At 43.7% G+C, this 17371-nt stretch overlaps 1 protein-coding gene across 3 annotated transcripts in view; it reads right to left on the bottom strand.

Annotated features, from left to right (window-relative positions):
* Positions 1 to 868: 868 nt before the first annotated feature.
* hivep1 (HIVEP zinc finger 1) overlaps positions 869 to 17371 on the bottom strand; it is a 73076-nt gene continuing 56573 nt past the window's right edge. For 2 of the 3 annotated variants that reach the window (XM_037794171.1, XM_037794170.1), the window contains exons 4-9: positions 8265 to 14047; positions 8042 to 8175; positions 7753 to 7928; positions 5848 to 5949; positions 3928 to 4460; positions 1525 to 2676 (exon numbers count right to left, since the gene is read on the bottom strand). In XM_037794171.1, the coding sequence (XP_037650099.1) occupies positions 1525 to 2676; positions 3928 to 4460; positions 5848 to 5949; positions 7753 to 7928; positions 8042 to 8175; positions 8265 to 14047 (7880 nt within the window). Of the gene's footprint in view, positions 2677 to 3927; positions 4461 to 5847; positions 5950 to 7752; positions 7929 to 8041; positions 8176 to 8264; positions 14048 to 17371 lie in introns of all 3 variants that reach the window. The other variant, XM_037794172.1, reaches the window with a different exon arrangement.

Genomic DNA, 17371 nt, shown 5'->3' with positions numbered 1-17371 from the left:
CAAAAAATAAAAAAGTCATAGTATAGTATGTCGAAAAAAGTCATAGTATAGTATGTTGACAATTGCTGTACTGTATACGACATGAAAGTCCTCCCATTTCAATTCGTCCATCTGCTGAGCTCCATAGAAACGATAGAAATCACTACTGAACCTAAAATATAATCATAGTGGAAGTAAAGTCTCACTAATTGAGACAATCACATAACCAGTTATTTATTTTAAGAATCTGAATTCATTGTCATGTAAAAAAAAAACGCTCAGTTTAGGCTCTGCAGAACACGTTTTCAGACCTCGTACAGTCGCTGTAGGTGATCAAATATTAACTATGAATATCTCTGATTTACTGGAGAGTCACCTGGGATTACTCAAAAAAGAAAAAAAATTCACACAAATGTTAATTATTAGTTACCCCAAATATGGCATCTTTTTACATTTGAGTTGTGGTTGCTTGGACATTATTCATACTCCAATAAATTATAGTTAGGGGCTGCAACTAAATATGACAGCAAAAAAAGAGCCTATCACAGTTTACCAGAGCCCAAGGTGTCAACCGACACCAAATATATGTAGTTTATGATCATACAAGAGTAAGAAAAACAGAAAATATTCACATTTGAGAAGCTCAAACCAGTGAATTTTTGCCGTTTTTGTTTAAAAAGAAAATTACTAAAATGATTTAATTAAATATAAAAATTGCTGCCAATTCATTTTATTAATTTTCCAATTCTAATATGTTTTCTTATGGAAAATGTGGCACTCACAATATTAAATGTGGCATAATAAACAGCAGAATAGATAATAAACACATGTACCAAACTGGATGGATGTCCAGTCCAGAGTCCACATTAAAATACGTAGCGACGACGTGTTTCTCGTGTTAAACAAAAATACAGCGATACCTGTTTAATGTTCGTAAACAAATTTTTACTGATACAGTTAAGAATATTGATACAGCAATGTAAAGCTACCATAATGCACATACCTATGGACTTATGAATCATAATGGGCACTAGATGGATTATAATAAATAGTTGAACACAACATCTGTACACAGAAACATTGCCCCATAATCCATAGAAATGTACATATACCAGTACAACATTTATAATTCCATAAATTTAATTTACGAATGACAAATCCTCCAAAATAAAATTGATATCCTCCATTTTTATGCCTCTCTTTACTTCTATTTTTTTGGAAATAAACACAAGCAACTACTGAATTTATAAGGAAATTATGTACAGGTTCCTAAACAAGAAACTCCATAAAGGCACAATTGTCTATACAACATGTACAAAAAAAGAAATTGTCTGGAGCGGACAACAAAAAAACAAAAAGGTAAAAATAAAATGATTGGTCATTATTATAATTATATGATTGCACGTACAATATGAATGTCAGCATCTGTGCTTTTGAAAGGTGATTTGCAACGAAACAAATCCCCTGAAAAGTGTTTTCAGTCTTACAAAGTGACGAGAATTACAAAAAAGAGAAGGAGAAGAGCTTTCCGTGTTCGGGGGTTTTTCAGGTGGCAATGACCAGTCTGTCTTCATCATCACTGGATACCTCGTTATAGTCATCGGTTACCTTCTGCCAGCTGGTCACTGGCGGCGGTCTTGGAGGTGCGGGATCGCCGGCTCCCTCCGCTGGCGACTCCTTAGCGCTGTCTGCTCGTCTCTGAGGAGCCGGTGATCGATGCCGCTGCTGTGGGGATTTATCCCTTTCTGGCCTCTGGACAGTCTGTGTGAGCGCTGCTCTGCTGCTACCTCCACCTCCACCTCCACCTCCACCTCCCGGGCTAGCTCTGCTGCCCGAGGTCACATCTGTACAGCTGCTCACCTTAAAAGGGGCGGGCGGCGACGTGGACATGCTGCTCCATACGGAGCTGAGCCAATGTTCGCTGTGAGGTGGATGCGCTCCCGGAGCTTCGGGGCTGGCCTGCCTCTCCGACAGCCCGGGGAGAGGACTGAGGGCGGAGAGCGGGCTGAGAGACGGAATCATGGCGGGCAGGGCGATGTTGAGTATCTGCAGACCGGGGATGTGCGTCTGGGGGCCGGTGCTGCTTTGGGAGGTCGGGTTGGCGGCTAAAACCTGCAGCCCGAGTGTGGCGTTGAGGGTGAGCCCTTGCTGGGGCAGCAGCTGGGTGGATCCTAGGCCTGTGTTGGTCAGCCCCATGAGGTTTAGAGTCTCCAGACCTAACGGCTGTAACGTTTGAGCCTGTAGGCCGGCGACCTGCCCTAAGGGGAAGCAGGGCATGACGCTGCTGATCGGCTCCTGGACCACGAGCGGCTGGGTGTGCAAGCCCTCCGGATGGGGCGGAGTGTTGGGAGCCGGTAGCGGGCTCGTGTTTCTGTGGATGACGCTCATCGCCGGGATGGTGAGCTGCATGGGGCCGGCCTGGATCGGTACGAAGGTGGAGTAAGCCGCCAGGCCGGCGGGCACAAACTGAATCCCCCCGATCGGGACCATGCTGTACGAGGAGCGGGAGGGCTGCTGGGAGTGCAGGGGCAGGTGACTGAACAGGTGCGTCTGGGTCTCTGTTCCGGGTGTATGGGAGAGACCCTGTGGGGGAAAGTGCATGAGACCCTGGGAGGCATAGAAGGAAGTCTGAGTGCTCCGGTCCACCGGTATGCCCGATTCACTGGTTGCCACGGCAGAAGGTGCAGAGGAGGAGTCCTGTGAACAGACGGACAAAACTCAATATTCAGTCTTATTACTTGACTTAATTGTGGCAAAATCCTAGAAGATTTAACCCTCTGAGACCCGCGATCCTGATTGACTTCACTGTTTTACAGAGGCAGTAGCAGGTTCAGTTTTAGAGCTAGAGAAAATGCCAAATAACGCCAAAATTTGACGCGGGAAAAACTGTCATGGCCATTTTCAAAGGTGTCCCTTGACCTCTGACCTCAAGATATGTGAATGAAAATGGGTTCTCTGGGTACCCACGAGTCTCCCCTTTACAGACATGCCCCTTTATGATAATCACATGCAGTTTTTGAATGCAGTATAAATGTGTTATTTGAATATGTGATGATGTTAGTCCCCATAGGAGCCATTTCATTGTGGTGAGACCATTTTTTAAAAACGTGACCTCACTGTATAAAATGACCTGTGGTGACCTCTAGGATAATCACAGCCTCATGAAACTTTACAGCCACAAACTAGAGACCTAGAGCATTCAGAGGATGGATGGCTTTCCTAGGTAGACTGACAATAAGGGGGTTTCTGAGCAGTTTACACAACAGAAGCGCTCGCCGTCCAATCGCCAAAAAATGCAATTCTTGCAGAAATCTCCAAATGTCAAAACGTTTTTGATACCAAATCACAGCATGGCTTTTTCTATGGTGTTCCTCAAGGTTTGTGTCTTAATTTGGTGTTTTGGAGGTATCTATTGATAATTTTTTATCAATTCTCGAGTGGTAAATTTTTTTTTTAATTTAGCATCAAATCTCAACCCAAAAATTGCTGCAACAATTTATGACACATAAAAGAAGAGCATGGGGATGGATCATATACTTCTATCATAATGTTCTGAGCCCTTATCGATTGCACAATTTATTTTGATTAGTTAATTAAATAATTCATGTTTATTTCTGATTGATGACAAGAACAGCTTGGCATGCAGTCATGAGCTGCATCTCAAATTAATTCCCAGCGTTCAGATGATGTTCACCACTTCTATGTGATATATACTGTTGACCTGCTATGTCCCACTAAAGACCCCCTGTACCCTCCTAAAAAATAACAAAAAAAACTGAATCAATGTGACTATTCACCTTTTTTCTTTTTTTTTTAGAGCATTCACAGGAGCTTTGTGGAAGTGCCTCGCATGCAGGACTCAAAGTAAGGGTAAGGGTATGGATAGGAAAGAAGGGAGGTGGGCAGGGAGGGGTGGAGAGACACACAATGAGAATACACGGGTCTCACCTGGCCTAGCTTGGAGCCCTTGCTTGGCACTGGGGGACTAGGGGGCACGTCAAAGTCGGGGTAGTCGATGGACATCTGCCTGCACGGCGACACCGGGCTCATCATGTGCACTGACTCTGTGTCTGAGGTGTAGGAGTCTGACGTGATGGCGACAGGCGGAGGGGAGTAAGGGAGGGGCATGGAGATGTAGCAGGACCCAGAGATGGATATCTGCTTGCTCAGGGACACGGGGCTCATCATGGGGACGGATTCGGAGTCTGACGTGTGGGATTCGGGAGCTGGAGGCTGGGAGAGAGCTAGGGAGACGGAGCTGATTGACATCTGGGCTAGGAGGGCGCTAGGAGGGACTTCAGCCTCTTTGGTGGGGATGTGCTGAGGGCTGGCGGAGACAGACGGGTTGGTAGATAGGCCAGACTCTGCCTGGCTGTCCTCCTCTTCCTCCTCGTTGTCGTCGTTCTCCTCGTCATCGGGGCCGTCGGAGTCGTCCCCGTCTGAATCTTGACGGTCAGCGCTGCTCACCTGACTCCGGTCTCCTGTGGAGAACATAAGAAGGAAGTCTATTCTTGGTGTTCTGCAGAGCATATGAGTCATCAGAGCTGGTATGAGAATATATACGGTAGTATTGAACCACTTTCATTCATTAAAGATCTTCTAGTATCATATAGGTTTCTTCCACACGGTGAGAAAATACACCACTAAGACTTAGGGGCTGTCAAAGTTAACGTGGCAATAACGCGTTAAACGCAAATTTGCTTCAATGTCACTAATTTCTTTAATGCATTAATGCAATTTGGAATTTTTTAGGTCAGTTTTAAAGCTAGAGAAAGCTGATACTGGCATCATATGAAACTAGTAAACCTAAAGAATCCATCAGTACCATCTATGTCATACTAGCTCGTCGGGAAGGAGGTTAAATAACGCTCCAAAGTTGCGCTAAATTTTGGCGAGGAAAAACTGCAATGGCCATATTCAAAGAGGTCCCTTGACCTCTGACCTCAAGATATGTGAATGAAAATACCCATGAGTCTTCCCTTTGTGTTGTTAATTGATTTCCAATAATAAATATATACATACATTTGCATAAAGCAGGAATCTTTGTCCACTCCCATGTTGATAAAAGTATTAAAATACTTGACAAATCTCCCTTCAAGGTACATTTTGAACAGATAAATAATGTACGATTAATTCGCGATTAATCACAATTAACTACGAACAATCATGCGATTAATCGTGATTAAATATTTTAATCAATTGACAGCCCTAATATAAGCTCTTTGGTAGTATTAAACCGCTTTCATTCATTAAAGATCTTCTTCTTTATGTAGGTTTCTTCCACACAGTGAGAAAATCCCGCACTAAGAACACAACTCAGTGATGTTTTGTTTAGTGCTGCTGCAGTGTTTCACATCCCGGACCACCACACGCCCCTGAGCTGCATCACAGGCAGAGGAGGAAAAACAAATATGCTCTTAGGAGACTGGGACTATAGAACGCTTTCAGGCAGCTTCTCTCTCTCTTTTTTTTTTTTTTTTTCTAAAATTAGACGCAGCAATTTCCTCTTTCTAAACGCTGTGCATGCCGCCCACATGCGCTTTGAGTTAACAGAGGAAGAAGCTGCATTTAGAATTTCTAATTAGACCATGGCAAAGCTATTGATCGACATAGCAACTGAGCACAAGCGGGGACAATCTGTGTTTTATATCTCATGCCGTGAACAGGAGGACTATTTAAAGAAGGGCAATCCTGTTGTTTGGAACCAAAAGCAAACGGCGTGAACAAGACCTGTCTGTATTAAGTCCCTTTGTAAGTGTAAATAAACCCCTTAATTTACAGACAATAGTTCATTTTGTTTGATAAGCTCTTTGAGCAATCCTTCTGTCTTTCCCTCTAAGGCTAAAGCTGCACATGGAAGCACTGTACCTGAGTCCTCCGCGTCCTGATCCTCAATGAGACCCGCAGGAACCCCCATCTCCGTGCATTTCTTACTGTGGGCCTTGGATTTCATGTGCTTGGTCAGATTCCCTGCAAGAAGAGAGGCAGCGAAGGTCTTACGGGTGGGTAGAGCTCGAAACAATAGCACACAGAAGGAGTTTATGTAAGAGAATGCGGTCTTTGGGCGAGCTGTATGTAAAGGGTGAGTAACTGATAAAGACATTTTTAAATGAACGTGGGTTGCTCTGACACCGAGTACTGTTCTGCAGCGTGGCGTGGGAAGGCAAGTTCGATAAAGAACGGTGAATCATACTGTCTTGGTTTAAAAGATGGTGGAACAACATATTTAATTTCATAAAAAGGGAGAAGTTGAACTATAGCAACTGTTTAAGGATATTACAAAGATGTTGTCTTGAATTGTGGTGAAAATGTAAGATTAATGTCACAAAATGTATAAATTAGTTGTACCATATCCATCGTGGTATAAATGGTATCCAGTAATTTAGAACCACATCCAAGGCAGTATATTAAAGAGGATCTATTATGCTCATTTTCAGGTTCATAGAACATGCTTACATGTTTTAATGTTCAGAAAACGCTTTATTTTTCTCATACCGGCTGAGCTGCAGCACCTCTTCACCCTCTGTCTGACGCCCCGTCTACACATATACAGATATTTTCCCCTCCGTTTAAAAAAATAAAATCTGTCCACACGACCTTCATTTTACTAAATATTTCCGTCCGCACTCGAACGTGAAAACGACTCCAAACGCTCGCTGTTATATTTACATGTCACCACAAGTGAGATCACAAGTTAAGGGTCATGGAATTTTAGTTACCACCCTTCTCACTCCCTTTCCTTCAGCTTCATCACAGTCAGCTCAATAACAGTTACTGTTGGTGGGGGGTTGGGGGGATTCCTGTCATCACTCTGCTGTCATCAACTGTCTCTTTACATGCATAAATGATGAAAGGGAGGTCATTCAGGTTTATGTCCACAGCCCCTCTGAGTGCTCCAGACCTCGCCTTCTATCGCCCAAAAGAACATTAAATCACCATTTGGTCTAACAAAACGTAAAAAAGCCGGTAGTCCGCCATCTCTGTTATTGTTTCTGGCGCATGCTCATTACACAAAGCAACAATGTGCATGTGCGAAATGAGGAGAGGACGTCATCGTTTCCCAAACGTAGAGGAAAATATCTGTATACGTGTAGACAGGGCCTAAAAACGCTCAGTTTGAGCTCCGAAAAAGCCCTGTCCGCTCTGATTGGCCAACCGAAGCAAACTCTTTGGACTCCGCTCTAACTAGCTTCGTTTGAGAGTGTGCCAAACTAGCCGTTATGCAAATGTGTTACTTGGTGACATCACCACATTACGGAAGAAAAAGCGAGGCGTTTCAAGCAGTTCAGGAGCAGTGTTTCTGTCGGGGAGTGTAACTCCCTTTGGTGTGGACTTTGTAACTTTGCAGACCTTTTACATGCACAAAAAAAACGATATAACACACTAAAGGAAAGGGGAAAAATTCACAAAAGCATAATAGGTCCTCTTTAAAAGAAATTGCGATTCAATGAAAAAACATTCTATTTTGAGAAATCCCACAGATGGTTCACATCTGGATGTAATATATATTTGCATTACGTGACCTGAGAATATATTCCAAATTATTTTCTAGAATGTTTTTTATGTATTTATTTGTTTTTTTGTATAATTGATTATTGTGAAAGTCCCGAGACTTTTAATCAGAATTAATCAAGAAGTTCAAATTTACTGGTTGATGGAAATATTGATAAAAGCATCTCTAATCATATCATGACTGTACTGTATGTACACAGGTAGAGGAGCAGTGGCTTTAGATGTGTAGCCTTGAACACTGATCAACTACCGAGCTCTAACCTTTTGTCTTGAAGGAGAAGTTGCAGTGGACACAGTGGTACGGCCGGACGTCGGAGTGGGTGCGGATGTGTTTGCGTAGCATGCTCGGCTTCTTGCAGCGGATCCCACATTCCTCACAGATGTATTTACCGCGTCCACGCCCACGAACGTAAATATACTCTTCATTAGATTTGTATCTGTGGGGTTGCAATAGAAACACGAGGGACACATAAGAAGCCAAACACATAAAAACAAATACGATTTCTAATTGTATTTTGATATATAATGAATGAATCGTTTTCAATCATACCCGCCATCGAATATTTTGACCCGTCTCGGTTCGGTTTTAGACGCCACCTCCTTGTCTGACTCGTGGCTGGCCTGAGATTCTGGTAGCACTTTACTTCTGCTTTCAACTGATATAGACTTCTGGGTAATTGGCAGCTGTAGAAAGAAGAAGTGATTGATGTATTTATTGATTTGATTTAAGAAACAAGGCGGCAATATAAGAGAAACGTTGCATTAGTTCTTACTCTGGGCATGACGTCTTTCAGCTTGCTCGAGTAAGACAGGATGTCCGATTTCCCGCTTGTTTTTATGGCCGAGGTGTAGTGTATTTTCTTGGAGGTCTGCTTGGAGTCAAACAGAGACATGACCACCTTGGTGGGCAACCCGAGAAGGTTATGGTTGTTGGGGCTGACAGTCCAAACGGCATAGGCTGAAGTCTTCAGGTCGGTCTGTGGAACATGAAGAGGTTTCCTCTTCATTAAGAAACACCATGTGAAAGTAGTGGTGGTCTTCAGGCTGGGGAAAGACAGCCGATGACTGTCTTTTGTGTTAACCACAGACACAGAAGTGGTCAGTTTCACCTGACCACCGTGGAAACTTGAGGGCCGAATGGGAGATTTGGCAGGAGTCCATCTCTGATCCTCAGCTTTCTCTTGGGGCTTCAAAGTGTTATTAGCCGGCATGCAGGTGCCCTGGCTACCCGGTGTAGTATTAAGGGCAGGGCATGCCTCCTCATGAATAACAGTGTTTGTGCCTTTATTAAGCCCAGCACTGTCGGGTGACATAGGCTTAACATCATCAGTAGCCTGCGAGTCCTTCTCCCCGTCTGTTTTAACCTGCGGCAGAGGCGGGGCCTCAGTTTCAATGGGACTGTCCACCGGTTCAGTTGTGCAAACCTGCCTGACAAGTGTTAGCTTCCGCTGTCGAGTGACCTCTGACATCTTGGAATTAAGATAATTGACGGACCTGCCGTCAGTTAGACAGGCCACACCGTGCTCGTCCTTAGCCCGCTTTTGGTGCTTTTCCATGTAGATGTCCAAGCTGTTGGCAGGTGAGAGCATTCGTTTACTTGAGGCAGTGGGTTCCTGCTGCGGGCATAGAGTCACTGATGCCAGTTTCTGTGTGCAATGTAAAGACCCAAGAGAAGCTGCGTGTTCCCCAGTGTGGTTATGAGTGCTAACTGTGTGAGTTGGAGTCCTATCCTTCTTGGTGTGAGCGTGAGTATCACTCTCTAAACTGTGAGCGGACGAGAGGCTATTTTTATTGGACACGTTGGGAGCTGGGTGCATCTGCTCATGAGTTATGAGGATCTGCGGCAATGGTATAGCACCTGTTTGGGCCAGATCAAATGAATCCCTTTGATGTTCACCTGACAAAACAACAGTCTGTGTCTTAATCTCAGAGGCCTTTTGATTGGTTTGACCAACATATACATTTTGGAGCACATCTGACGATTTTGAAATGCTCAAAATTGAATTGGCAATAGGTATTGTTAAAACTGGCAAGGCTATCTGAGTTCCCTGTGTGCTGGAGAATGAAAACGTTTGGCTTGCTCTCAGAGCGGGACACTGCAGTTGGTATTTGGGCACAAAACACTTCCTTTCTTCAGAGTCGGCTGGCTTGTTTTGGACGTTCTCGCGGCAAACTAAGATCTGGCTCAGTGGTTCGTGCATCTTTTGGCATATTTGAACCCTTGATGTTTGATGCCAAGGGTGTGGAAGGCCATGGACTTGAGGCTGCTGAGTTGAGCTACCCAAATGAATGCTTTGCACCATTTGCTCGTTCGTTTGCAAGGGTGCTTCTCCAGTATGCAGGATAAAAGGCTGAGCCATGGGGCGCCTATTGGCAATGTGAATCTGCTGGGGTCTATTCTGAGTTAAAGAGCTAACATTTGTAATGGGAGGTTTATCTAGAGGTATGACAGCTTTACGAACGGGTTGCTGACTCTCGGGGCCAATCTTTAAAGACATTTGGCGAACTAATGGCCCCCGCCTCCTTTCAATAAGTGGCACCTGGGAAACTTGTCCACTTTTTGGCTGGCCAGCAGGTGACAGAGATCTGCTGGGAGACACATTGCCACAGTCAAAGGACTTGCTACGGTAGTCACATGAAATCTCCACAGAGGGTTGAGTACAAGTGATCTGTTCGGATGCGGCACGCCTCATCATTCCAGGCACACCGAGGGTGTTGAAGGCTGTTGGCAAGCCTTGAGGCTCTGGAACTTTGCTGACGCACTCCCCTCTTGAAGGACTCTCTGACCTGGATGGCTCATCTCTGTCAAAAGAGGCTGAGACGCTGGAACAACGGGAAAGACTACTCTCCCTGCTGAGGCTTCGCGAGAGGCTGGACTCGAGACTGGATTCACCCGAGGAGTGGTCCATTTGAGCGAGACGAATTCTTTTCTTTTTTGGCGGAAGTTTCTCTGCTGGTAACTTTGACAAACTCTCACTTCTCTGAGGCCAGTTGAACTGATCTGCAGGCTTATCTGCTGGCTCAGTGGTTTGCGTTTCATGTTCTCTGTCGGGCTCCTCTGTGACCAGAATCTCAGGAACTTGGATGTTATTTTGACGAACGAGACGAGACTGATGGACAGGAGTAGAGTTTTCGCCAATTGCTGCTACTGCGCCATCAGTGCATTGTTCTTTCCTTTGATTTCCATAGTCTGGATTCTTGGGCATGGACATTTTTTCATGGTAGCTGTCAGCTGACACATTTGATATTACATCTGTTTTGAGTTTGTTGAGGGGATCCTTCTCCAAAATATCAACAGGAGAGGCCCTGTCAATAGATTCTGTCTCAAATGAGTTAGGTCTACTGAGGGAGTTGGTGTGTCTAATGACTGAAGTACCACTGCCTTGCCTTTGCAATTCTCCTTTAGGAGAGGCGCTGATCTGGGTCTCTCGTATTGGTGATAGTCTGGAATCTGAAGGGTTAATACCTCTTGCTACGAGCTGAATCTGAGGTAGCTTTGACTGGTTGTTTTTGGGCTGTATGTCTACAATAACAGCATGCTGAGAAAAAGCCCGACTTGCAAGAGCTGATGGGAGCTCAAAACTAACTGAACAAGGTGGGATGGTGTCAGTAGGAGATTGATCATCTTCATCTCCGACACTTTTCATTTTCCTTCTCTTCCTAATTGATGTCTGTTGATCAAGTATTCCAGAGCCAGTAGTGGATCTAGGGACTATGGGCTGCATTACGTTAACGTGAAAAACATCTTGATCAGTTTCTTTAACTGTGATTGGCTTGTTTTTTGGACCGTGAAGCTCAGAGCAATAGAATTTCTTGTGAGTTTCAAAATTCTCTAACTTTCTGTACCGATTGCGACACGTTCCACACTCGTACATTGAGCCTTTGTTCTGCTGTGGCTTTCTGTTTCTGTCCTCAAAAGATCTGCTTCTTTGCATCACCTCTGCGGAACTGCATTGACCGTGATAGCCCTCGTCCATGGAGCGAACAGTAGGGAGGCCGTGCCCCTCACTTGTGGAAATGTCCTCCACTGCTGCCTGTCTGACTAAGGTACGAGAATGTATTGCTGGATTTGGGGTTGATGGGGCTGATGAAAATACATCATCATTAAACGAACTAATTTTGTCATCAAATGACTGGCAAATTCGCAGAGGGTGGGGCAGGGGGGCAACGTTAAGGGGAAGAGCAGAGTGTCCTGGTGTAGTAGGCATAGAGTTACTTCTTGTTATTGGCAAACAATCCATTGGTGGGTATTGAGAAGGTACAGAGAGAAGAAATACTGGCTTTGATTTATCTGTAGGAGTGAATGGGGACTTGGGGATGTCTGAGCTGGAACTTGACCTTCTTCCCATTGGTTTAAGATCAAACTGAAAAGAGTCTTTAAATATGTATGATTTAGGGGAGTCTATGCTACCTCTCCGTGAGAGAGATGTCCTCCTGGGCTTTACACTGTCCAGCTGCTTGTTGTCAACTACTGCCTCATTATCAGATATCAACTTTGAAATCCGTTCCTCCAGAGAGAGTGCTTTGGCTTCTAACGGCGGACGCATCTGTCCTTCTGCGGCTCGTGGCTTTTGCTCAGTTGCTACATGCATTACTGTGGCAACCACAGGAGGGACATTGGGAAGGGTATTCTTGGCAATGTCAATGTCCACTGGTGGAGTTATCTTAAAAAATGGGCTGGGTGGACTCATTGCCTGGTCAGCACTTTCAGAGCGTGAGAAATAGCCAGAATCTGTGCTTCCCAAACTGCGAGGGCTTAGCAGACACTTCATCTGCTGCTGTTGGGAAAAGTCTGTTGCTTGTTGCCTCTGAAGCTGAGCGTGTCCACCCAACAGTGGAGACTTGCACTGTTGGTCTTCATCTTCACTCACAGCATCTAGTGAAGGATTTGTACCATCCACCTCTTTAAGAGATGACAGGACCGTGATGCCTGATCTCATATTGGCGGTCTGGAACTCTCGTTGCCGTTGCGCGGCCGCTTGCTCCGGTGCCGCACACGTGACTCTCGGGCTATCAGCTCTCAGAGGGGAGACGTTAACTGGGTATACAACAACTTTTGGAAGCGCAGCTGTCACTTTGGGCTCATGCGCCCTCTGACCTGGGGCTGGTTTGATTGACTCAAACACAGCTGAGCAGTCCGCCTCCCCGTGGCTTGCTTGGGTCGTACCTACACTCTGTAAACTGTTTTCGGACAAAGCTGCCACGCTGCTCTGCGACGAGTCGGGGTCCAAGTCTGCGGTGCTACCATCCTCGTCACTGTCCCCACTGTCCTCCGCCTCTGAATGTATCCCTAGGGCTTTGTCAGATTCTTGAGAGAGTGAGCCGCCTCCGGATTCAGAGCGCGCAATGAGACCCAGTTTTATAGCATGAGCATGCGATTTCTTATGCTTGTACAAGTTGCTCTTGGTTTTGAACGAGAAGCCACAAGTAACACAGGGGTATGGTCTTTCTCCTGTGTGAGACCTGATGTGTTTGAGCAGCACGCTGGGTTTTGCACACGCCCTACTGCAGTATTCACAAACGTACTTTCCGGGCTTCTTGGGCTTTTGGTCCTTGGAAACCTGATCAGCGCCAAAATTCATTACAGTGGTCATCTGAACTTGGTTGCTGCCGGGTGTGACCGGGACCTGAATGGTGCTGGGAACACTTGCAGAGAGGGACTGGCATGTGTGCACGACTGGTGGTTGGCTTTGTGGCAAAGCGTTGGGGCCTGAGGGAACGGGTGCGTGGGTTATAGCTGATGGTCCAGTATTAAAGCTCATGTGCAAGCTGGGCTTTTCTGGATTTGAAGCAACAGGCATAAAGTGTGGTGTAGCAAGCGGAGAGGACTGCATGGGGGTACCCTGTGTAGATGTCTGCACGTTTCCCTGTAACGATGCTGCAATGCCAATGAAGTTGCCTTGCTTGTCGATATAATAAGTCTGCATATGGGAGGGTTGGTTCTGGAGACCAACATTGACAGCGGGCATTGTTAATTCACCACTAGATTGAGCGTTAAGGGTGGAAGCTTGTTTTCCAATGGCGGTGACCTGCAAGGAGTTATTCCTCTCAGCCAGTGTACTAAAGTCAGGCTCCATGGCCTTAAGTAGAACATCAAGTGGAGCGCTGCTCTGGAAAGGATCTCCTTCAAAGCTGGGGTCTCTGCTCTGACTGTCTTTGGGCTGAGACACTTGAATCAACGAGCCCTCCTCACCATCAGGGGGCTCAACTGACGGCGGCCTAGAAGATGTTTCTTCCTGCTTCAGCCTTTCAGCGTCGGTGGAAGGTGACCCCTTGTGAGGGGATGCTGCAACTGGTTGGGCATATTGCGGGTCTCTTTTCCCACCTAGTGATGCTGAAGGATTGTGGGAAGGGCTGTTGGAGGAGGAGCAGCAAGAAGAAGAAGGTGTAGTTTCCTTGGACGACGCTCCGCGGAGCGCAGTTTCAGGTGTTTTCAACTGAAGGGGCTTCTTCACCGGAGATTTGGGGATTTTCTCCAGCCGATTCTCTGCGACAACCTTTTTCCTCTTCAGGCCTTTTATGTTGTCTGCATTTCTCCGACTGCTTTCAGATATCCCTGTGGAGAAAGAGACAGAACAAAAGACAGTTGGTACAACAACACCATTTTTCTCTAAATGTTTCCCAACACCATACGGGCAGAGTGAGCTCTCCTCTGAGGAAATAAATTATATTTCATGTGAATTGTTGAAATGTCCTTATTGGCTTATGAAACTAATAGCACTTAATTAAAAACTAGAGATTATTTTAGCATATTTAATTTAGCGATCAGAATTTTTAGACATTTTGTAATTTGGTTTAAAAATAGTGGCTATTTCCAAATTAATAAAATAGTGGATAAGAGAAAGCCCACCAAAGCTACGGCACTTGGTCCAGTGTTTATTTCTTTGACTAGTCAATTATATAACTGCCATTTAAACAGGGGTGATTTTCATTAAGTTAAGCATGTGGATGGAAACAGTGGGTACAGTTTATCTCCCCAACAATCAATAAACAACATTCGATTTTATCTGACATCCATTGATGAGCACCAGCTGATCAATTACTAAGCCTAATTACTATACTTGTCATTTATTAGTCACAGCTGCTTCAGACATATTTCTTTCATAGACCAAAAAAAACAAACAAGTATTATTGCAATTATTACAGTATTTTAAATAATAATTATATGTAGTTCCTCCTAATTAGACTACCTTTATTTTACTCTTCACTATTGTGAAAATTTGTATTTGTATAATATAAGCTGGTGACGATTAGAGTTTTACACGGCTGAACTGTTAGACTGAATCAAAACTAATATTCTTGTTTGATTTGCTTTGTTATCGAGCCATACTGGAAACCAGCAATTTAATGCTGATGCCTATAAGCATCAGTGCAATGCAATTTCATAATTGATGTTTACCATTCATAGCTGTTGTACGAGACAAAATATTGTACTCAACAGATATTAAAGTGTTGTAATTTAAAGGGTTGTCTTGAAGTGGGGTTGTATGAGGTACTTATCCATAGTAGGTGTATGACTTACATGTGTGCGTGCCGGCAGTTTGGAGAAACAGCAGAGTAAATCAATACAGTGCTGTGGACGGCAGCAAAACACATTTTTAGCCACCTAAAAAAAAATCAGTTTAAGTGTACGCTATATTTAGGATATTTTACCTGCTTTATCTCGCCCTTCCCTTCTCCTTTCTGACAGAGAACTGAACTGAAAGTGACATTTATCTATGCTCTCTCCAAAGCCAGCAGGCACAGATGACAAAAACAGTATAAATAAGTTTCACTTTCAGTTCAGTTTGAATTGAATATAGCATACAATTAAACAGATCTTTTATTTTTTAGGTGAGCCTTTCTTTTAGATGGCTAAAATAATGTATTTTCTGCCGTCCCCGTCCACAGCACTGTAGTGCTTTGCGCCGGTGCCGGTGCTCCTGTCTGTTCCTCCATCATCCACTGTAGGTAATACACCTACTATGGATAAGTACCTCATACAAACCCACGTCTTCTTTCCCTTTAAACATCAAGAGCATAACTTTCTGATCACCTTTACTCTGTATTTTCATTGTTTTTATCAATATCTTCATTAGTTGAAATTGGATGGGGATAGATTTTACAATTTAGACTCCTCACCCTTACTTTTATTTATCCGCTGTGTGACTAATACCACCGAGGCCCACGCTTCATTACATAAGACCGTCGACGTACAGAGGCTTGGCTGATCAGAAAACTCAAGTGCTTTCAAAACTGCATTCCGATAATAAAGCAGCACTGTTTTTAAAAAGGGCGCACCCTTACCATGGTCGAGTTGGCCCTGCAATAGTGATTCAGGCGTGTGTTTTTAAGGACATGTTGCATAAGATTAGCAGTGCCCTGTCACAGTTTCCTGGCCTGTGTAGGTATTTCCCAAGATGAGGTCAGGGTTCCTTCAAGGTCTCTAGTATAATTAGATAGAGGAACGCCTTGTCTTTACATAAGTTAATCCGTTCTCCACACAAACACCGACCGTTTTTAAAGCGGCACACAACCGATGTGACACGCTCTCAAAGCAAACCCTGTGATTGTTAATAACTCGCCTTTAACACAGAAACACATTTGTATCGACGGCTGAAGGACATGAGAGTTAGTTAGTTAGTTAGTTCTTCCTAACCCACAACTAGGACGAGTCTATAAAAGAGATTCCATGACTTCACTGAAACTTTTCCATCGTGACAAAGAAGTACTTCATAAACAAACAACGTTAGTCATCGTCTGTCTTTAACTTTTATTGTGAGAAAGAAATGTTGAGGCTATCGTCGGATAAAAAATGTATGTCTGTTCCGATATAATTTCCTTGTCTCTCTAATCATTTAATAATGAAGCTTGTGATGTTTAATGTAAAATAAAGACTGAATGATGAAGTGTGAAAGAGTTCACATCCTGGCGAGGTCAGAGACTTGTTTGTGTCTATTTGGCACCCAGACTTAAGGAAGACTGTACTGTTAGATCTTATTGTCCTGTAAACAATTCTATCATAATATTATATTAAATTATATTATATTGTATTAATTTTTTTTATTTAATTTTATTAAAAAAATATATTATATTAATATTATTTATTTTTTTATTTTTTTTATTTTATTTTTTTTTTTTTTTTAAATAATCACTTACCCTGTTTTGTTGTATTGTTGTTTTTGATGTGCTGTTCTATACCCCTACTTAATAAGTCACAAGTGCAATTAGTATCTAAATGCTGATTATGTTTGACGGAGGGATTAACATCTGACCGGCAGGCTCGGACATCAGTACCTGCTGTACCTTGAGAGGGGGATTGAGATATTCTTATTTGTGCTCCTTCTATTTAGCGTCTCCAGCCAATCTCAATTACAGCGGATGATTCAATCAAAGCTCGCATGTCCTGCAAATAAGCCGGGTGTGTTTTTTTAAAAGGACAATGCTGCAGTGACGAGTTAAGCTCAGCTTAAACAGAGACCACAAAGCTGCTTCGGCTCAAACAAACTGGCTTTTCTATTTGGATGTACTGTAGTTACATAATAACCCACTTAACAGAAGAAAACGCTCCTCATGTGTGTGTCATAATGGCATCGCTGTAGTGTTACTGCAATACAGTGTTCTCTATATGCAAAGATTACTGTGTATACTGTATATCAGATTTATAAAATAAAAAGGCAGAGGTGGAAGAAGTACTCAGATCTTTTACTTAAGTAAAAGTAGCAGTACTGCAGTGTAAAAATACTCTGGTACAAGTAAAAGTCCTGCATTCAAAACCTTACTTAAGTCAAATAATTCAATAATATTGCAAATGTCCCCGCTGTGGGACAAATAAAGGATCATCTCATCTTATCTTAACATGATTGAAATTGAATTGTGTATCACTATGAAACAGGTTTGA

Source organism: Sebastes umbrosus, chromosome 15 (assembly GCF_015220745.1).
Source record: "Sebastes umbrosus isolate fSebUmb1 chromosome 15, fSebUmb1.pri, whole genome shotgun sequence".
In the NCBI taxonomy this organism is placed as follows: domain Eukaryota; kingdom Metazoa; phylum Chordata; class Actinopteri; order Perciformes; family Sebastidae; genus Sebastes; species Sebastes umbrosus.
Note: the sequence above shows the minus strand (reverse complement) of the source record. Positions and strands in the feature narration are given on the sequence as shown.